At 45.8% G+C, this 23,139-nt stretch overlaps 1 protein-coding gene across 3 annotated transcripts in view; it reads right to left on the minus strand.

The window, feature by feature from the left end:
• ARVCF (ARVCF delta catenin family member) overlaps positions 1-23,139 on the minus strand; it is a 376,032-nt gene that overhangs the window by 170,035 nt on the left and 182,858 nt on the right. For all 3 annotated transcript variants that reach the window (XM_054996344.1, XM_054996345.1, XM_054996343.1), the window contains exon 3: positions 11,738-12,345. In XM_054996344.1, coding sequence (XP_054852319.1) covers positions 11,738-12,345 — 608 coding nt within the window. The remainder of the gene's footprint in view (positions 1-11,737; positions 12,346-23,139) is intronic.

A 23,139-nucleotide genomic window follows, 5' to 3' on the forward strand; every position in this document is an offset into this window, starting at 1 on the left:
GTGGGGATTTGGGTCTGTGTGTGGCAGCTGGGGGGAATTGGGTTTGTGTGGAGCTGTAAGGGGTGGAATTTAGGGGCTGAGAGGACCTACTTGGGGAGGCCATGAAATGGCCCCCCCCAAGTGGGAGCAGGCTGAGCCTTGGTGGGGGGTGGGAGGAGGGGTGGGAGAAGGGCCCCAGAGGGTTGGGGGGCATTTTGCATGCAAAATGCCACCCCTGGCAACACAAGCCTCCCCCAGCTGTCAGTGGTAGAGATTAGAGCACCTACTTGGGGAGGCCATGAAATGGCCCCCCCAAGTGGGAGCAGGCTGAGCCTTGGTGGGGGGTGGGAGGAGGGGTGGGAGAAGGGCCCCTGAGGGTAAGGGGGCATTTTGCATGCAAAATGCCACCCCTGGCAAAGGAAGCCTGCTTCTTCATTTTTTCCCCATAGGAAATAATGAAGAAGATGCTCCTTTATGGGAGGATGGGGGGACCTGCTTTGGGGGGCCATAACATGGCCCCCCAAAGTCCAATCTGTCTGAAACTTGGGTGGTTGTTAGAGAAGGGTTAGAGGAAGGTCCCCACCAATTTTGGGCTTATTCGGTGGGAAGATGCCTCCCCCAGACGTCCGGGAAGACGGAGGCATTTTCCCATTGAAAAGCCGAATGAAAGACGAAAGAATCCCGAAACGTTTCGGCTTTTTTCTTTCGGCTACCCGAAACGTTTCGGGATTCCCCGAAACGTTTCGGCATTCCCTGAAAGAAGCCGAAACACTTTTGTTTCGGCATTCTTTCGGCATTCTGAATGCCGAAACGCACATCCCTATTTCTGACAATTGGGGGGGGGGAGCCAGAGGAAGTAGGGCTTGGGGGAGGGACTTCACCAGGGCATAATGCCATAGAGTCCACCCTCCAAAGCAGCCATCTTCTCCCGGGGAGCTGATCTCTGTTATCAAGAGATCAGTTGTACTTCTGAGAGATCTCTAGACCTCCCTTGGAGATGGGCAACCCGATTTCTTACTCATAATGAGGTATGAGAAGTGGCCATGTTCCAACTGAAGGAGATTCTTAGCTGCCTGCTGCCTGTGCCTGTCCTCTGGTGGGTCTCAACGACAGCAGTTGGAAACAGGAGGGGGGATTCCTGCCTGCAGCAGGCATGAAGGAGGGGTACCTGGCTGTCAGATACAGGGGGAAGCTGGGCTGTTTTTATACATCTTATCGGCTCCAGTATGTCCTGCAAAGCTCCCGCAAGGACAGCATCTTCCTGGTGTGATTTCCCGATTCTCGTGTGAAATCCCGCCAGGAAGACGCTGTCCTTGTAGGAACTTTGCATGACGTACCAGAGCCATTAAGACATGTGAAAATGGTCCTAGTTTGGTACAGAGGACTGCATGTTGAATTGCACCTAGAGAGATCAGACTTAAACCTCCCAAGTAAGACACAAAGCTCACTGTGAGACCTTCTCCCCTCTCTCAGACAAAGCTACCTCACAGGGTTGTTGTGGGAAAGGCATGCTATAGTGAGCTCCTTGGAGGAAGGGACAGAGAGCATCAAACACATGGATAAATAAAACAGATGGTTGGGAAGCTAACACAGAAAGATATAAGGCGGCATAAAACAAATTTATTGAAATAGTAGATTGGGTAGTTCAGCTAAGCAATTCCAGAAATATAGAGTTCAAGAGGATTCAGTGACCTTAAAGGGCAGTAAATTAATTGTTGAAACACTGTGGGAAAAAATGTGAAGCGGATTGATTGAAATGAAAATATGACTCTGAAAAAGCGGTGGCTGGGATGGGAGAGACAGACAAAAAGAAACCCCAACAGTTATTCATATTGAGACAAATGGTAAGACAGACTGTTAGTTTATTTTTAGCTTTGAGGAGTTAAAAGATTAGGAATATTGGGAGTAAGATGAATGGAGGGAAGGTTGAACAAATGGCCATTGTTGGCGGATGGGAGTGAGAAAGGATGAAGGATGGGTTAGCAAAGCTAAGGGTAAAATTAAGATATATGACATGGGAAAGGCATCCTTATAAACCCTCAATGTGAATTTGGCAGGAGGCAGGAAGGGCTGGCCAAGGGAGAAGGAAACTGGAGGACAAGTGAAACCGAAACACAGGGAAACAGTAAACGGAGAGGAGGAGAGAATCCTACCATCTCATAAACACCAAGCAAGATAAGGCAAGGATTATAGCTTGGCAGCTGAACACCACTGGCTAGTATGGTGTATAGAACTAGTGAAGAGTAGTGGTTAGAGTGCCCAGTGGGCTCGCCAGGGTTCATATCCATTAAATTCACTGGATGACTTTGGGCCAGTCTCTCTCTCTCTCTCTCTCTCTCTCTCTCTCTCTCTCTCTCTCTCTCTCTCTCTCTCTCTCTCTGCCTAACCTGCCTCCCAGCACAGTCGTAAGGATAAAATGGAGGAAGCAAGAATCACATATAAGTCCCTGAGCCCCTTAGGGGAAGAAAGGGATAAAAATGGATAGATGTTTTGCATGTAGGAAGTCCCTGACATCTCCAGTGAAAAATATCTCAGATTGCAGATGTTAGATGTTTGGACCTCTATCCGAGACCCTGGAGAGCTGCAGCCAGCAATACTGTGCTCGGCAGACCAACAGACTGACTCCATATAAGCTAGCCTCATAAATTAGGTAGGTCGGTGTTTTATTCTCAGAGGCATCTACCGAGACTGAAGGGAGAGATGAATGAATCAACTTTCCATATACGCTTCAGACAGAAAAAGATTAACCTTTTTGCTACTTCTCCCCACGTCTCAATTGTTTAAAGTTCAAACCATTGAATTATTATTACCTGAGTGACAGCAAAACCCGAGAAATACTGTCAAATGATACTGTAATCAAGCAAAGATTTTGATTTCCAAGGCTCGAGGGTGAGAGGAGTACAATGAAATTTCAGTGGGTTGTGATGGCAATGTGAGGGGGTTTGAAAATATATCTGACTCCCCCCCTATTCACACACAGAGACACACACAAACAGCCTAGAGTAGTGGGTAGACTTGACCAAAACAAATGCAGGCACACAGACATGTATGAGTGTGTGCAGAGAGAAACTGTGCCTGTGTATGCTCGTTTGTATATGAAGGCACTCTTCCTTCCGTCTTTCCAATCTAAATTCTAATGCAAGTTCTCTGAAACTGGGTCACCAGTGAGAGGAAAGAGAGAGCAGAGCACAGAGCCAGCGACCTGCCCAATGAGATATGTAAGGAAACCAGCAACTCACAATTAGCAAAGAGATTACAGGTTTAACCCATCTGCTGGAATTGCCCGCAAGTAAAATGAGATCACATAGGCACAGTCCGAAATGAGGAATAGGAAAAAAGAAGCAGGCAAACAGTTGCAAACAGAGATAAGGACAGGCTGACTGTTGGAAGCACAAGGATTTTCAGGATTCTTGTATTTTTTCCCCTAGCTTTATTAACAGAGCAGTATAGCGCTGTTAAAGGTAAAGGTAGTCCCCCTGTGCAAGCACTGAGTCATTACTGACCCATGGGGGGGACGTCACATCATGACGTTTTCTTGGCAGACTTTTTATGGGGTGGTTTGCCATTTCCTTCCCCAGTCATCTACACTTTACCCCCAGGAAACTAGGTACTCATTTTACCGACCTGGGAAGGATGGAAGGCTGAGTCAACCTTGAGCCGGCTGCCTGAACCTGGCTTCTGCCAGGATCGAACTCAAGTCGTGAGTAGAGCTTAGGCTGCAGTGCTGCCACTTATCACTCTGCGCCACGGGTGTTACGGCCAGGAATATAGGAGAACAGCTACTGACCTTGACTAAAAGTCATAGAGGATGCTTCTGTACTGTACTATACACAAATTGCATTGTACTGTACTGTTAAGAAGGCACAGCTCAACAGCCATGAATAGAACAACAGATGACAAGATGATTGTTCACGGCTGGCAAACAGTGGGTGTGTCACTAGTCATTGCCAAGGCTACTATTTCAACCATTACGCTGCCTTCTACCATTGGACCACTGGTCCAGCTAGCCCAGTATAGCGTAGTGGATAAGTGACTCAGCTGCAAGGCAGCACTTCGCTGGTTTCAATCTCACTACAGCCATCGCTCAGTAGGTGGCCTTGGGTAAAGCTCTGTTCTCAGCCTCAGGTCCCCAGCTGCATGGCGGAGATAACAACAACACTGACTTTGTTCACTGCTCTGAGTAGACACTAATCTGTCTAGAAGAGCAGTATACAAACAAATTATTATCATCTTCATCTCCTTCATCCACATCTTTTTCTTCATTTTCATCTTCTCTTTTCCCTCCAGGGTCTCAGGCAGAGAAGAAACTAAGCATTGGCTAAAGATGGCTGGATCTATCACATACCTGGATAAAAGGCATACATTATAGATCACAGCAGTTGAAGCCCATGAATGGGAAGACAGGGCTGTTTCCAGACTCTGAAAGACCTTAAGCCAGATACTGTCCAAAGGGCCTCCCTCTCAGGAATGACTGCCATAGCAGAGATAGAAGGCAGGCAAGCAAAATATTTTGGAGTACATTGTGGAATGTGCCAGTTGGAGTGTCACGGGCACCTATTGGATAAGGCCTGTGCCATCTCTGCAGACAAGTGACACAGCTCTTCCTCCCTCCACGCTCATGTGAATGGCAGGCTATGCCCTTTACAGTGCCTTAGTGTTCCTGTGAATGCATTTATGTGGACATTCACTAGAGACAAGATGCATTCACTCCCCATACGAAACTGAATTTTAAGTAGCTCAGGAGAGATAGATAAACCCTGAAGATAACTCTAGCAACTCACTCCGAAAAATTGTAAAAAGACTTCCTAACATCACTTCACCCCTGACTGGGATCGCCCAGGTGAGCCTGTTCTTCTCAGATCTCAGAAGCTAAGCAGGGTCAGCCTTGGTTAGTAATTGGATGGGAGACGTCCAGCAAAGATCAGGCAAGCAACAGCAAACCACTTCTGTTGGTCTCTTGCCATGAAAACTCCACCAAGGGTCACCATAAGTCAGCTATGACCTGAAGGCACTCTCCACCACCAACATCACTTCAAAAGGCCAACATCAGGATAGGGATTTGCTGTGGACAGGTTGCAGGAAAAAGAGATGGTTGGAGTGCATGCTGTTTTCTTTGACTTGACATTGAAGAACTATCCCCACAAGACAGGTCCACTTAAAATGCAGCAGGGCCAAGCTTTGAAGTGGTTGTCAGCATGCATCCACAGTAAAAGGAACAGAGAAGAAGGCAGAGCTCAATTTAAGCTTGGGTCAACATGGAATGCTTCTGCGTCACTCGTCCCATTATGCACACAATGATTTTCCTTCCGCACTATGCCACTGCAGTCACCATCCACACTTCTGGGATTAGAAGGCAGGGCTTCAACGTAAGGACTCCTAGCACATACAAAACCTGGCATAACCTTAAAGGGGGATGACTTTCCATTTAAGCAGCATGACATTGATGCTGAAAAGGATCAGGACTGAAAATTACGGAATGTGGTAGCATGATTAGAATGACAGTGGAGGGAGAGGAGAATCAGGGGCAGCACCAGGGTTTCTGGCGACCGAGGCTGGGGTCAGGTCCATTGCTGCCCCTGGACTGTGTGATAACATCACTTAATGTGACATCATCACGCAGCAAGCAAGCCCATTGGTGCAGCAGGCAGCTGGGATGGCGTGTGGAGGCTGCCCGCGCTCCCAGTCTGGCGCGGTGGGTGGCTGGGGAGGTACGCGTTTGTCCTCCTAGCCCTCCTGCTCTGTTGTTCCTCATGCCGCCCCGGACGCCTGCTGTGCCTGGCCTGTGGCTGCTGCACCTGGCCAGGGGCATGTGTTGGTGGCACCGGCAGCATGGGGTTACAGCCTGCCAGCCCTCCGGCGCCCCCTTTGGCACCTCAGTGCTCAAGGCGGGGGCTGGACCTGCCTCTATGGGCGCGCCAGCCCTGGGAAGAATTATTTCATAGAAGAAGCAATTGTAAAAAGACTGCCAAAGAGAAGAGCAACATGAAGGAAAGCGATTGGAGCAGAGAAGAGAAGAGGTGACCAGGACACAGACAGATGGCATAAATCTAAAAAGTGTCAAGACTCACACAAAGGGGAAAGTCTGCATTCTGCAGCATCATTACATGACAAAATCTCTCTTGCGAGAACTGCCTGTTGCCGGCTGAATTGTTTGTCCATTGGCCGAGTTTCATTTATCGTGAGGATTATTAACCTTTCAAGACTTATTGAAAATCGATGCCTTTCGCTCATTTCTAAGTGGGAGGAAAGCCGCTGGGCTCCCTTTTCATGTCCAGTCTCTGAAGGATAGTTGTTTATACCAGGGGGGAGAAAACGCTACAGTAAATCAGCACAACTTGTCACTAAATGGAGAAATGGATGACTGAACTGTGGTGATGTGGCGAGGGGCAGCAGCAACTTGATGTCTGAAGCAGCTCTGCTTTCAGGCAAGAGCCAGTTTTACATCATAATTGGTGCCCCGATTGTCAAAAGGCAAAAGTAAAAATGTTACTTATCTTAAAAGTGAGAAGCCCTTGGCATAGCTCCTTCTTGGCTGGAAGGAGGGTGTTTATTCCATAAACACCTGCCTGTTGTGCCAAGCTGAGGAGTGCACAGGAGACCAAGTTTAGACAGGCTACAGACTAGTCCAGTATATCAGGATAGTCAATAGTTAAAGTCTGGCAGCCATAGTGCCGATTAGTAAAGTGGCCACTTGGAGTGCTCGGCTGCAGTTTGGTGTCTGGAGAGCAAGGGAGTTTACAGTTTTGCTGTAAGCTAGAACTGGCCTACAAGACAGTTGCACAAGCATTGCTAAGCCCAGGGCTTTTTTTCAGGGGGAACGCGGGGGAACGGAGTTCTGGAACCTCTTGAAAATGGACACATGGCTGGTGGCCCCACCTCCTGATCCCCAGACAGAGGGGAGTTGAGAAACTTACACATTCTTTGGGATATATGTGCGTTTCCCCAACAGGCTGGTTTCAGGCTGGGAAAACGGCACGGGGAAGAGCGAGAAGTTGGAGCCAGTTTGGTGTAGTGGTTAAGAGCGGCAGGACTCTTAATTTGGAGAGCCAGGTTTGATTCCTCACTCCTCCGCTTGAAGCCAGCTGGGTGACCTTGGGTCAGTCACAGCTCTCTCAGAGCTCTCTCAGCCCCACCTACCTCACAGGGCGATTGTCATGAGAATAATAACAACACACTTTGTAAACCGCTCTGAGTGGGCATTAAGTTGTCCTGGAGGGAAGTATATAAATCAAATGTTGTTGTTGTTACATGCACTCCGCGATCCTCATCCTAATTGGGCATCATGCACACAGCAAATGAGGAGAATCAACAACTCCCATGTGATTGTGTTATATCCGACATAGGATGAAACACCAGATCCAACTCATTTACTTTGTAATGTGAGAAGAGGAACTGGAGAAAACAGGAACGGAACCATGAATTTTCTGAATGCCAAGCAGGTGCTCTGCCTCCCAGTCACAAAGAAGTAGGTGGCAAGCACCAGAGGAAGCAAGATTGAAGTAGAAATTTTCAACCCATTGACAGAGCTCCACTAGCAAACAAGTGACATCACCATCTTTATTCTGCCAGTCTCAAGTGTCACCAAATCTACTGCCTTTTACAAGCACAGACTTTGCTTTTTAAAAAAGTCTAAAAAACCAAAAAGCAACCCTGCAATCAAAGGCTAATTACTCGGGGTCTTCATCATTAAACAGAAAGCATTATTTGTTGTCACAGGCGTCTTGCAAATGAAAGACGAAGGCTAATTTATTCGTACAGAAATTGCTTTGAGTCTGCTGGAGAAGACGCTTGAAGTCATAGACCTCGCATACGCCTCTTTATGTTTCTACAAGCTGCATTCAAATTAAAATTCTTGTCGAAGTTCCTTGATCATATTTTTAAAATGGGGTGGGGAGACCAAAAGAAATGCAAAATAAGAAAGGGGAGAGGGAAAGCTCTTGTAAATAAGTTGGCCCTATGGAGATGCCACAGAATAATTAAATCAAAGGGATGTCTCCAGACCCTTAAAAATGCAAATTTATAGGTGCCGAGAGAGAAACCCAGTTGTTCAGTAAGCGTGTAGCTTTTGCAACATTGTAACAAATTTCTTAAACAGATTCAGTAACAGTTTGGTAAATCAATATTTCAGTACCCTCTAGCAGTCAGATTCTTTCCATCCCAGGATACGTAAATATATACATATGAGCTAGCTTATGCCATCCTGGGTAATTTCCAGAAGCTCTGAAATAACTTGAAGGGTATTGCTGAAATCCTCCTCCTCCAAATTCCACCCTGGATTTGGAAGTTCCAAGTGACCTAGTCTTGTTTATGAAATGGAGCCAACGTTCTAGGGACGTTCCATTGTTCTACTATGGATTTCTGTATTTCAGTACAGGGTGCTATAAATTCTTTGTTTGGCACAGGCTTTATTTAAATTGTGTTCTGACCCCAACCCACCCAAGGTCTCTAAGATACTTATTTCTATGTGTGCATTAGCAAAAGCAGAAAACACACTGGTAAAACACAGCAAAAAAAAGAGATGATACTGAGAGTCTTTTTTCTGTGATGCTCAGGAGCTTCAGTTAAACACCCCACATAAAAAGAATCTTGATGGCATAAATTCAAAAAGTGCAACCAAGTGCCCTGTGTAAGGATTAAGGTACAGTCACACTTCCTGGGAAGTGACCACTTAGATTGCTTGATTTTATCTTTTGGTAAAAGGAGACTTCTGCTCATTTAAGCCACAGGAAACCCAGGGCTAAGAGTCTCTCTACATGAGACGCCTCGGGGTGTGTTTGTCACGTGTAGGGAGATGCCGTGTTAGCTGGGAAGAGTAATTTAAAAAGATAGAGCCAGCAGAGATCACTCCTCAGAGGGTTTGTTAATTTAATCTTTGCCTCCCTGAAGACTGTCAATTTCACCTCTCCAATCTAAAACTGTGTGGGATTGCAACCAGAGGGCAGAAGGAATGGAAATGGGCTGGAGTTGCCTTCCAGAGCCAGACTTGGACCTGGAGAGGTTACAATGGGCTGAAGTTTCCCTTCTCGCATTTCACAGCCCCTTCACATAGCTCCAGTGTATAGCAAAGCCTTTGCCCTGCCACCGGCTCTGTCTTTTTAAACTACCCTTTCTGGCTACCATTGCATCTCCCAACATGTGTTCTTCACGTGTCAGATGTCTTGTGTAGAGAGACTCTGGTGCAAAAACGGTTTCTTATCATGCCTTGTGCTGATTCCCAGTGTTCCAGATAGAAAACAGGAATATATGTGCCCCAAATTACCTTTGGCTGGGGTTACCAAGGGACAGGGACAGGGAGTAGCTGTTAATAACAGCAGCAATGAGCAGAATTTTCACGGGCCTACATTGCCGTGTTGAAATGTAAGTTCTTAAAAGGGGAGGAGGTTACTTTATTTATAAAGTTTTATGCCACCTCTCAGAACATAAAGGCTTAGAACAAACACAGCAGTCTAAAATGATATTGATAAAACAGTTCACAGCCTTCGAGCAAAAACACAGGTAAAAAAAAAGATGGTTGTTGTGGGTTTTCCGGGCTGTATAGCTGTGGTCTTGGCATTGTAGTTCCTGACGTTTCGCCAGCAGCTGTGACTGGCATCTTCAGAGGTGTAGCACCAAAAGATAGAGATCTCTCAGTGCCACAGTGTGGAGAAGATATTGGCAGGTAATTTATATCTACTCAGGAAGGTGAGTTTGGGCTGAGTCATCCTGTAAGAGTTTCCCAGGATGTGGAATGCTAATGGAGGGAGGCTTCACTGTATCCTGAGGAGTCTAACTCAGCCTAACATAGCCTAACTCAAACAGGACACAGTATCCTATTCCAGGACACTAAAATACTGGACAACACTTCCAACTACTTCGTCAGATTGCACAGGGAAGCCACTGAAATTCCTAAGCATAAGCACAATTTCAACAGGAAAGAAGAGACTAAGAATGAATACAGCATGGTTTCCAGTCCTGAAAAACACCAGGCTAACAAAATACTCTACATCCTACAATAGCCCTGCAGAGAAGATTAGCATATCAAGCGCCAATACATATGCAAAAGAACCTCCTCAGGATACAGTGAAGGAAGACTCCTAGGACAGCACAAAGGTGAGTGCTGGGTCCCCCCTCCCACCGGGAGGGTAAGGGAAGCTGGCAGCCCTAGCCCTGGACAACAATTCTATCTGCTTCCCCTCCCAAGACCCTGATCCAAAACAAATCACTTGGCTTTCTGTTACTGTGAATATAATAATAATTGTTCATTGGTTAAGTAACCTTAATGGAAAAGCAGCAGGATTATTAAGATTTTACTTATGATTTACGCAGTGCACGTTGCAATGGGATATGGTGCCAAACAAACATACCAACAACAAACAACAAGTGTAAGCAGAATCAGGAAGACTCCCCAGCCAGGGACCTAGCTAGAACACTGAGGTGCACTATTAATTGAATGTAGGTGAGACACAATTTAGCTAGGAATTGAATTAAGGGAGACATCAGTCTCTCTTAAGAAATACTCAGCTGCAAACATGCTTCAAAAATGTTTGTACTAACCTGAAACAAAAACTTATAGCAACTTAAGGATGCTTAAGGGGAGAGGGGAGGAAAACTGGGGAGGATCTGAAAAGTCAGTTTTATCATCCAGGAAGAGGAGGCAGGTAAGCCAAAGAGTAACATTCCTGCTCCTGCACTAACTTTAGAAAGTGATTCTGGTGCCCAGATGCTGAAATCCTCCTCGCTCCAGTTCACCCTTCCGATTGCATTCCCTCCCCTCCTCTCTTACTGCTGCCTCCTTAAAGAGGAAAAAAGAAAACAGAAAAGCAGGGGCAAGTTGGGCAATTGAAATTACCCTGGAAATGGGATTGCCAGCCTCCAGGTGGTAGCTGGAGAGCTCCCAGAATTACAACTGATCTCCAGGCCATAGAGATCCATTTCCCTGGAAAAAATGGCTGCTTTGGAGGGTGGATTCTATGGCATTATACCTCACTGAAGTCCCTCCCCAAGCCCTGCCTTCTCTAGGCTCCACCCCCAAATTCTCCAGGAATTTCTCAACCAGAGCTGACAACCCTACAAGAAATAATAATTATTAATATAAGAAATAACTCTACAAGAAATGATGATGATGATGATGATATCCTGAATGGACCCTTCCATGTTCCTGACCAGTGGAAGTTACAGTTTTAAAAATGCGTTTACTGAATGCAAGAAGATTACAGCTCCAGGAGCCATTGAGAGCTGATAGGCCCAGGGAATTTTATTCCTCTAGCCCGCCTATCTCAGTGGCTCTGGGTATTCCAAGGGCAAGGTGCCACCACTGAAAAAGCCTTGTTTCTGGTCATCAGGACCTGCCTCATCTCTGTAGGCAGCGGGACAGAAAGCAGGGCTTACGAAGCGGATCTTAATTGCTGGGCTGGACAATAAGGGAGGAGGTACTCCTTCAAGTACAGATATGGATACTGTGTGAAAATTGCACAAAAGTAGTTCTCTGAAGTTAAAAAGCAGCAGACTCTCCCTCCACAAATATCCAATATCCTGTTTCTCACAGTAGCCAACCCGGTTCCCCTGGAAATCCCACTGTCCTGGCATAAATGCAACAGTATTCCTCCACAGTTACAACTAAGTTCTATTTATTTACCGTGACCAAATCCATGATAGGCCTCGCCTACATGAATTTATCCCCTCTCAAAACCATCCGTGCTAGCTGAAAAATGCCACTAATCCTTTTAGCAGTAAAACTAGCAGTAAAAAAGATCAGCATATTTTCAGTATCATCTTTTACCTTCCCTTGTGAGGCCTTCCTCTCTCAGGCATCCCAGCAGATGTTCTTCGGTTCACTGTCGAGTACTCTGGGTCCAGTTCGTACCCCTCATCATCAACCCCAAGGCTGCGATTATCATCCTCAAGCCCATACGGCTCTGGTTGGAATCGTTCTGGCTGGGAGCGGTTTAAGTCCACGTTGCTGCCTGTTGGCACCTGAGGTTGAGCAAGCGGGCCATAGTTATCCCTTCTGCTTGGCAAGGTAAAACTACCATCCTCCGGCCGGTAACTGTTCCCAGGGACATAGCCGTAACGTGGACGATAATTGACACCACGGGACAAGCTGCCATAGTTGTCGGGGAGGTCCCCATAACCATCGTGGCCCATGAAGGGACGATATTGGCCATCGTGGCCATCGGGATAAGTATCATTGTAGTTATTGTAAGCTCGTGTCAAGGTGGAAGAGGCTTGTGGTGTTACGTAACGTTCCCCGTTCTTCATGTGTCTTCTGTCTATTGAGTCGGTGTAACTACCCATGGGAGAGGAGCCATCCATCACAGGGAGGCCGTCAGGACCAAGAGGGACCTGGCGCACTGTTCTCGTTGTGACAGTTTTCACCATTTTTGTAACCTATGAAGCAGAGAGGGGGGGGGGAGAAAGAGAGAACGCTATCAATGGAGATCCTTTAAATACTGTACTGAGGCCCAATCCAAATGTCCTTTTAGTAGTATGGCAGCTGCCAACCATCACTTCCATACGGTCAGGGCTCAGAATGGCTTCAAGAATAGTCAGAGCCTCTATGGTTCCGCTATATCAAACGGACAATATCCAAGCTAATAAATACCCAGCCCAGTTCATTTATTTAGGAAATTTACATGCCACCTCTCCAGACCTGCTTGAGGTGGCTCACCATTAACACATGAAGAGATGAAGCTGCCTTAAACTGAGTGGGATCATTGGGCTATCAAGGTCAGCATTATTTACTCATACTGGCAGCAGCTCTCTAGGGTCTCAAACGGAGGTTTTTCACATCACCTCATCCTTTTAACTGGAGATGCCAGGGATTGAACTTGCCACATGATGTTAGATTTGTTGTGAATATACATCAGCAAATGAATGCCATTTTAGGGTGAAACCAGGGCTTTTTTCCAGCTGGAACGTGGTGGAACAGAGTTCCGGCACCTCTTGAAAATGGTCACATGGCTGGTGGCCCCGCCCCCTGATCTCCAGACAGAGGGGAGTTTAGATTGCCCTCTGCGCTGTGGTGTGGAGGGCAATCTAAACTCCCCTCTGTCTGGAGATCAGGGGATGGGGCCACTGGCGATGTGACCATTTTCACCCAGGGCGATTTAAACTTTTAAAAACCCCCCCCTTGTTCCAGCTGACCCAAAGTAATGTCATTGTGTGGTACTGAGTTCCACCACCTCTTTTCCCAGAAAAAAAGCTCTGGGTGAAACCATTTCAATATGACATTCTTAAGCAGAAAAAAATATATACATGCTCTTTAATACTGAGGTAGATGATTTGCTTCCAAGTCACACTGTGACTCTGTCCTATTTACTGCCGAAAACAATTTTTGCTGTCACCATGACTCAAACGTGTTGATTTCATGCACTAGAGTTCAAGTCCCATATTTTTTTTACAGACCCGTTAGCAAATTTATCAAGGACGCCAGCAGTAGCTTGAAGCTGACTGTTTGGTACACAAGCCAGGCGGACAGTTGGCAAAGCTTGTCATTAATCCCAGAAGATCACAAGCAACACTTCACCCTCTCTGTCAGTTTAAACCCACATCGGAGCTACTCAAATGCAACCCAGCACACATGCACAAGGAACAGCCTGGTGTAGGAGGACCAGGGATGTATGTCTCCAGTCAGCATGAGAAAAATCTTGCAAGGCAAATATGAATTCTGGATCACACCTCGCTCACTCATGATGTTGGGGAGAGGCAATATTTATTCATCTAAGTATATTTATGCCACATTCTCACTTCAAATAAATCTCCACCATACAATAAAAATCAAACTAAAACAACATAAGAAGAAAACATTAAAATAAGCAAGAAGTAAAACAGAGTATTAAAAAACTAAAAATAGTAACAGAATCGGGGGGGCAATCTGATAAAATCCAATGAAACAAAAGAAACAAACAAGACTAAAAGCCTTGGAGATATCATATCTATTGATCCTAATGATACTATCTACAATCTACTAAAGGCCATATTAGTCTGTAACTCCCTTGTTCCTTGCTCCTCTCCAAGGCTGTTTGTTCTGTTCTGTATCTCTGTCCCTATTTGGCATGTCTGAGGGCCAAATTAGACAACACCATATCCTTGAGTCTACCATAGGGATGGTTTGGCTCTTGCAAACAGTGCAGGGAGGAAAAAAGGAGCCCTTCATCCCTTTGTGCCATGGTCCCCAACAAGATCAGACTCCTACAGCATTTTTGAAAGCTAAAAATTCAGGCTGTAAAATGGTGCCATGGCCCCGTGGTGGACTTAGGGGTGCAGTATCACCTGGTATGGCCCTCAGTGTTTAGATGAGAGGCTAGGCCAGCTCTTATGCTGGCCTACGGAAGCATCCTCCATGATTTTTAGTTAATACCAACAACTGCTACTCTATATTCCTGGCCATATGTGTGGCACTCTCTCTTTGGTGGGATTGGTTGCCCTCCTCCTTACTGGTGCCAATAGACTGTATTTGTCTAAACACAGGAGTGGCCATTGTGGGCTCCAGGTCCATTATATATAGTCTAAAGGCATCTACCATCAGGGCCAAACTCACACAAGGCAAATGGATAATGTTGTTCAGGCAATTTTTCTGTACATAAAAGATTGCTTTCTCCTGTTTTACAACACTCATGGTTGTGTAAAAGAAATCAATTTGCATGTAAAAATTTTTCACAAATTATAAATAAAGTCTAAATTTTCTGGATAATTTATCACCACACATCCTCCCAGTTCAGGACAGACATACCATTTTATGGGAATACACTTGGTCCCCAGTGGCTATATAGCATCTTACTTCTCTTCCAAGGTCCATAGTTGCAACCAGAATATGAGAGTCTTGGCACTTCTTGGTATCTCAAGTATCCGAGGATGTTGTTCCAGCTTTCTGATCTTTGGCCATTTCTACAGGTCCTTAAAGGGACGGCCTACTCACCAAATGCTGGCGGCTTTCCCCCATGACTCCAGATGTCTCCATTTTCAAAATGCTTGCAGGCTGTTTGGCTTCTGTTTTTTCAGCACCTTTTCTGGGGATGCACTTTCCTGTGGTCCCTGAAAAGGCACCCCAAAAATGGAAGCCAAACAGCCTGCAACGATTTTGAAAACGTAGACGTCTGAAGTCAAAGGGGAAAGCCACCAACGTTCAATGAGTGGGCCGTCCCTTTAAGGATGTGTGGAAACGGCCTTTGTATTGCCGTCTTTTCCAGATTTTTTGTGGGGTGGGGATTATATGCAGAATGCTGCTGGTTAAAAATGTTCGGGGGCTCATATTAGACCCAGTCTGGAGATAGATTCCAGTCATACATTGGCTATCTAAAACTGGCCATTTCTTTGGTATGAAGGAAAAATCAAATTTCCACAGAAAGCCATTCCAGTTTACATTTCAGTTATTTCAGACCCTCTCACCAAAATATTTTCAGTGTAAAAACATATACAAACTACAGGAAGTAGATAGAAAATTTTAGATATTCAGTTTTGTTTCCTATTGAATTACAATGATTACACTCATAGCAGTGCTTTTGTTCACTCTGGGGCGCTGATGACATAGAAACCCTTTTCGTAACTTCAAAAGAAAGATAGGAGTTTTAGACGTATGTCAAAACATCATGACAATGGTTGTCATTTTAATTCAAGTCACAAAGCCATTGAAATTCTTATAGTTGATGCAATCCCTTCATGTGCTTTCCTTCCTTCTGGTTAAAGGCAATCATATGGAAATGCTGCCAACTCGACTTCAAAAGCGGTTACGGTCACCTGACTTACCCGGGCAGACGGTTTGCTGACTGAGGGGCGGCTGGACGGGGTGAGGAGACACAGCAGCCTCTGTGCTGCTTCCCAGGCTCCCCTGGGCTCGCCAGCGGCCAATCAAGTTCAAATCCTCCAGCTGGCCAATCAGCGACGGCGGAGTACGGTTGGGTAGGGGGCGGGACGCGGGCTGGACCTGGGAAGCCCAGTCTTCTCTCTGGTCTGGTGGGCTAGGATTTAAGCTTGGATGTCCAGGTCCCTGCTCAGTTGCGTCCCAGCGGGCGAAGTCCCACCCGCCTCTCCCTGTATTTTAGTTGAGGGGGCAGGCCCTGCTCGGAGGGTTGCCGGGAAAGACTCGCTCCTAGGTGGCAGGGGGACACAAAGGGGTGTACACCCACGTGTACCCTTCTAACTGCCATCCCTGGGTTTCCCCTCCCCAGCGGGGGTCTGTGGGGGCTGGAGGTCATCGCCTGACAGGTGGGTCAGCCGATGTGGGGATCCGATCCCTATGGGTGCCAATGCTCCTACTGTTGTAATCAATAAAGTTGTGTCCCTCTTTTCACTCCATTTACTGTGCCTGTGTTTTTTGTCACCGGGGTGCTTCCCCCCCCCTTCCTGCTGCCCATCGACGCTAGGCAGCAAATCCTTGCACCCATGGAGAAAAATTTGTTGGGATCCAACCCACAGCGAAGGCAGGTTGCTTAGATGGCTTTAGAGAGGAGAATGGGCACATTTATCTGCTGGTGGGCAAGTCCACCAGCAGATACCATAGTATAACATGATAGTGGAGTGGGACCTCCATGTTGGGAGGTAGCGTACCTTTGAATAACTTTTGTCAGAGGACAAGCAACTTGGATCACTGAGGGAAACCGGATGCTGGGCTAAATGGGCCTTTGCTCTGATCTAGCAGGGCTCCTTTAATGTTCATTTTTACTTCAGGCCAGATTTAATTATTATGTAATGGGTTGGAAGTGCCAGGAGGATCTTACACCTAATGCCACATCTGAAGCCAAAGCTTTAAATGCAGTTCTTCTCTCTTAGCTACTAAAAACAGAGCCATGGATGCACAGTATTTGGTATTTGGGGAATGCCTGTAAGGGAAAAATGTAGCCTCGATTTAAACTGAATAGAAAATTCAATTTGGGAGCAAAAGTCAGATCAATCCTAGATTCTGCTTCTCAGCAAAACGGAATGATCAGTGAGGTGACTGAGTGGGCATCAGGGCAAGGCGGGATTCAGAGGTAATGTTTTCCGATCAGTTGTAATTTATATTCAACAAAATAAACTTTTAATAATATATAAAGAAGAAACAAGAGTACGGATTCCTCTTTGACAAGCTCTGCTTCTACTCGTCTGACATGGGGAGCATGGCTTCTTAGACTGTTAAAGGAAGAGGAAAGAATTCTTGGATAACCGCCCCTCCCCCATGAGTTCACCAAACGCAATCCTCTGAGGGGAAAATATCCCCTCAGAAGAAAATATCCCCTATCTGGAAAATGTGTGTAAACAGGGCAGAAAATTTACTTTCAAATAATCCCTGCAGAAGTAACACCAAGATTGTACGTGTATCCCCTCCTTCATCAGTTTCTGGGGGTGCTGATTTCTGTCAGGGAAATGGCACAAGATGGAGAGCTAAGCCTCTTCACTGCCCAGCATTACAACTGTGATCTATACATCCCTTCCCTCATGGCTGCTTTTGAGGTTTAAATTACATTTTAGGGCATCCGTGCTCTTTGGGACTACTGTTTGCTGAGATTCAAATGAACTGTAGTACAGCAGCTAAGTGATTGGACTGTGAATAAGTACTCTTCTGGTTTGAATTCTGCTATTTCCATGAGCTCAGAAGGTGGCATTGGTAGGGCTGCCAGGTCTCCCGAAGCCCACCCTGAGGGACGAGGGGGGGTTCGTGGAGGGGCATTTGGGGGGACTTACCTCACACATGTGCTCTGGAGCTCTTCCTTGTCACGCCGGGAATTATGTCATTCCAGACACAACAAGGAAAGGAAGGCCCCCGCACTTTCCCCCCGCCAGCCAGGTGAGTGGGGGGGGCAGAGGCTGGGAGTAGTAACCCTAGGTCTTGGGTAAGCCACTCTTCTCCTCCCCAGCTGTATTGTGGGGACAATAATAACACTGACCTTGTTCACCACTCTGTGTGGGGTACTAATCTGTCAAAAAGAGTGGTATAGAAGCACAGTTGTTTGTTTGTTGTTGTTGTTACACACAAACAATGCTTAAATCATAACCTGACAAAGAGACCTGACAAACAGAAGTAACTATGGAAGAGGAAGTCTCCAGATCCAATCTCTCCTCTGCCCAGAGCAGCCCAGCTGGTGCTGAGGCACGCTGCAATGTCTTCGTCATTTCCCCACCCCAACTGCCACACAGGGACAATGACGTTTCAGCCCCATACCATCTGAAGTAAGGTGAGCAGTGGCCAAAGACAAAATTACCTCAATAGTGGTACCTTAAGTGTGTGGAGTGCACTCCCCACAGAGATTCACCTGCTACCTTTTAAACATTAGTCACCTAGTGAATTTTTTAAAAAAATCTACATGGGTTTTTGTTAAGGGGCTGGATGATCTTTGTCAGTACTCTTTTACTGCTGAAGGCAGTTTTCTGTTTTTAATTCCCTGTTCCTTGTGTTTTTATGCTGCTGCTATATCCCACTTTTATTAATAAAGTTTTATAGCCTTTCACTGTTCTTTTCATTTAAGTTGCTTTAATCTGTTTTAAGGGTGGGGGGGGGGACAGACAGCAGGCTTTATCAATTAATGCCAGCCCACCTTATTACAAGATGAAAATGTTTGTGGGCTACATTTCTAAGGCACCATATAAATGTAAAGTTTTGTCATAAACATTGTGAGCTAATAATAGAAACACCAAGTATTCTAAAAAGTACATTTAATAGATTTTGAAGATGAGCGGCGATCAGCAGCCCACAGTTACCGGATAATCAGCTCCTAGGGCAGATTCTTTCCCTCTGTTCCATTTCCAGAGATTGGCTTGGGTCCCAAACAGGCTTTACGCAACCACAACAAAATGCTTCATTGTGCCACCCAGGGTGGGAGAACGAAATTCCACAGAGACTTTGCAGAATTAACAAATACACACACACCAAATATGTAGCTGGTATGCATTCAATGATATGCCCATAAAAGGAGTGAAAGAGAGAGTGTTTTTCATTTTTGTTACGTCCAAAAGACTTGGGATGGGGGGGGGGGGTGTCCCAATATATTTGCTTTCACCAGCACAGAAGGACAACCACCACCACGTTTAGGACTGTTTAGAATGATCAGCAGGTGTTTGAAAAATGTCTGCCCATCTGTGGTCCGAACATAAAGCTAAAAGTGTAGAACTTTTATGCAGCGCAAAAAAACACTCCAGCTTCTTAATCTGCATATGACATGTTCAGTTGTTCAGAATTTTTTTTAACAAAAAGGAAGGAGAGAGTTTTTGACCAGCAGCAATGGATTGAAACACTATCGATCTGTCACCAGATTAGCCAAGCTACTGCAAAAACACGAAATAATTAGCACACATTGCTGCAAGCAACTCCAAACATATATGTCCTTTGGTCGAGTATATTGATAGAAAAACAAGAAATAAGAAAAATCCACCAAAAACAACAAGTATCTTTTTTCTGAGACATCTGTGAGTATATGCTAGCCTTCTGCCTAATGAGGTCCAGCGAATTTAGCAAAAACAGCACAACAGCCTCCCCATGAATGGAATAATTAAGCAACCTCTAGTGCAAAGTCATGAGGTGCCAGCTACCAGCACGAACTCCACAGTTCTTCCAAAGGCAGAGATCTCCCTGCATCCCAAGGGCTTCACTGGTAATTAACCGTTTCTTTTCAATATGAGAGAGCTGCTGCCAATCAAGGTAGACAAAACTGATCTCGAGACTTGACCTTCCTCGCCTGATGCTGCCAATCAGAGCAGGCAATCCTGACCTAAACAAACCTATGAACTGACTCCATGGTTGCCAACCTCCAGGTGTTAGCTGTAGATCTCTCAGAATTTTAACCGCTCTCCAGTTGACAATGATCAGTTCCCCTGGAGAAAATGGTTGCCTTGGAAGGTGGACTCTATGACATAACAACAACAACAACAACAACAACAACAACATTCGATTTATATACCGCCCTTCAGGACAACTTAATACCCACTCAGAGTATTTTCCAAAGTGTGTTATTATTATCCCCACAACAATCACTCTGTGAGGTAGGTGGGGCTGAGAGAGCTCTGGAAGAGCTGTGACTGACCCAAGGTCACCCAGCTGGCTTCAAGTAGAGGAGTGGAGACTGGAATCAAACCTGGTTCTCCAGATTAGAGTCCTGCCACTCTTTACCAAACTGACATTATACCCCACTGAGGCTCCTCCCTTTCCCAAACCCTTCCCTCTCCAGCCTCCACCTCCAAATTCCCTAGAAATTTCCCTACCTGGAGCTGGCAACTCTAGTTGATGTTTTTGTACACTAGAGGAAAAGAGAAGAACCATCCTAGTTTTTAAAAAATGGTATCATGGGCTCATTCCGCACACATTAGATAATGCACTTCCAATCCTCTTTAGAGATCACTTGGAACTGAATTTTTCATGTGTGAAACAAAAAATCCACTTCCAAATGATTGCTAATGTGCATTGAAAGAGCATTATCCAACGTGTGCGGAATCAGCCATGTGATCTCACATGAAGCAGCCTACTTTGGGACACCTGCAATGTCAAGGAAAGGATTTGGGGAACATAATAGATCCTTGCCTGTGGCACATCAGTAGGCACACACTTTGTGATCTCTCTCTGATAGGACAAGAACCACCTTCAAGAACGATGGTTACCAACTCCAGCTTGGGAAATGCCTGGAGATATGGGAGTGGAGCCTAGGGAGGGACTTCAGTTGAGTCTAATGCTATTTCCTCCAGTGGGACTGCTCTCTGTAGTCTGGAGGTAAATTGTAATTCCAGGAGATGTGCAGGCCCCATCTGGAGGTTGGCAACCCTCGCTAAGACAGATGAACGAATGGATCACTCCGCCTACTAAAACTGAGCACTGAAAGATTAGGTGTCATGGGCTGTCCACGGCACATCAACTTGCTGCCCACTGTTGAGTCCTCTTCAGAGGACGAGGAACTAGAGGAGCCAGCGGAGCCAGCCGTTATGCCAGAGGAGCCTGCGATGGAGACCGCTGTGGTGCCAGAAGAGCCCCTGAGGAAGCAGCCCGGGACTTCGGAGGAAGCAGCCAAGAGTGAGGGCTCGCGTGAGACAAAGGGGAAATCAGCACCAGAAAGGGCTGAGCCCCCCAAGCCAGCCTCAAAAGGGAGGAACCGGGAGGGGTGGCAGTTTGTGAGTGGCACAAGACTGCTCACTTGCAGACTTAGCACCGGCCAGGATTGAGCTCTGAGAACGAGGCACTGCAATCAACCATGAAGGAAACACCTGCACCGTAGCCTCTTAACTGGAGCAGAGGATAAAAGGAAGACCTAGCAATCTAGCTTGCCACTCCCTGCTACCTTGTGCCTGGAAGATCTTGACCCCACCTTGCACCTTGCTCCCCCTTGGACTAAACTCTTGACTTACAACTTCGGCTTGATTCCTGACTTCACAGCCATCTGCCTTATTATCGGACTGCTTTGCCTGTGTTTGGACTCAGACCATTGGACTTGCTCTTGGTCTGCCTTACTCATGTGTGAACTCAGACTACCTGACTGATCATAAGCTGTTTCGCCCGCCAGCTGTGCCAACTCTCAGTTTGTACCAGAACCTAGCCTCTGAGCGCGACACTATTCTTTGTTTATGAAGTCTTAATATGTTGCATGTGTTTTGTGTTGTTGTTTATATATATATACATTCATACATATAAAAAGGACAAAAATCAAGGCTCATAATCTTTGTGAGGAAGAAAGATATTCAGACTGAAACAGTTTTCAAAATTCAGACTCATCCTTGGACGAAGCATAGTTTCTGTGAACTTATGAAAGGCAGCCAGAGCCAGATCTATAGTTGCTGGCACCCAGGGCAACCTAAGACCGGCCACTCACGTGCACACATGCTCCTGGCACTGTGTGATGATGTCACTTCCGTGATGTGCCCCCTGTCCTGCTGCCCGCATGCTCCCAGGGCTGGCAGCTGTGCCCAGCGCCCCCTCTTTGGTGGTTCTGGGGGAAGACTACCCCCCCTGCCCCCCCATCGATCCAGCCCTGGAGGCAGCCCTGCATGAAGTGCATGGTGATAGTCTAATCTGGACATCACCAACGCATGTGTGGCAGGCAGCAACAACATAAAATTTACACAGTCACAGAGACCACTAGAATCTCAACAAATCCATCCCCAATAACAGACCAACCCACTGAAATAACAAGAAGTTCCATTGCTGCTTTAGTGGAGGCTAGTCCTTAAGAGGAAACAGTTCTACAAGAGCCACCAGTAAAGTCATCCAAGAGTCTGTCAACGTTTGCTCGTCTCACACTGAAGGCACCCTCTGAAGTGTGTGTGCACCAGCTGTTTTCCCTCAACACAGCCTGGGAACGGTTGGTGCCATTCAAATCTCATTCAAATGCTGCCCCTTGCTATGACTCCGTTTCTTGGTGAGTTTGGGGTGGGGAGGAGATTTGGCAAGAAAATGCATTTGTCAGTGAAAAAATATTCATTTTCCCACAATAATCCACACGATATGTGGACAGCATTGTGAGAAATACCATGCCCTTTTCTGTCAGTAGAACTTCTCACAAGGATAAAGGCTATGGCAATATGATATTAAGTAGGAACGAGCAAATGTTCCCTCATTCATTTGTTTTTAATATATTCAGTTTGGGTCAAAAGTTTTGGGTCTCTCACTTCTACTGTTGATTTGGTAGATTTATTTCTATTATATACTATATTTGTACTATACACGGAGGAGACTTTTAGTGATAACCATAGAATCCCCAAAAGACAAATAAATGGGTTCTAGATCAAATCAAGCCTGAATTCTCTTTAGAAGGGAAAAAACTACTGAAGCGATCATCCTTTGGTCACACCATGAGAAGACAAGACTCACTGGAAAAGACAATAATGCTAGAAAAAGCGGAAGGCAGTAGGGAAAAGAGGAAGACCCAACACAAAATGGTGTATCCACTCAATACAGGAAGCCACGATCTTCAATTGGCAAGACCTAAGCAAGGTTGTCACTGACAGGATGTTTTGGAGGTCATTCATAGGATTACCATAAGTTGTAAGCAACTTGACAACACAAAACACAAATATATGCACGTTGCATGGTTTTCATATGCAATTTGAGCAGTATATATTATACTTACAATATATGTCATGATGTATAATGCTGATTCATTGAAGCATGCATATTGGTGGGAAATGTACACATCTTACAGAAATATTCAGTATCAGGAATCAGTCAATGGTGCAAACATAAAGAGACAGGGATTCAATCTGAACCAGGGAGTTGCCAAATCCATATGGGGA

Source organism: Eublepharis macularius, chromosome 13, assembly GCF_028583425.1.
Source record: "Eublepharis macularius isolate TG4126 chromosome 13, MPM_Emac_v1.0, whole genome shotgun sequence".
Lineage (NCBI taxonomy): Eukaryota > Metazoa > Chordata > Lepidosauria > Squamata > Eublepharidae > Eublepharis > Eublepharis macularius.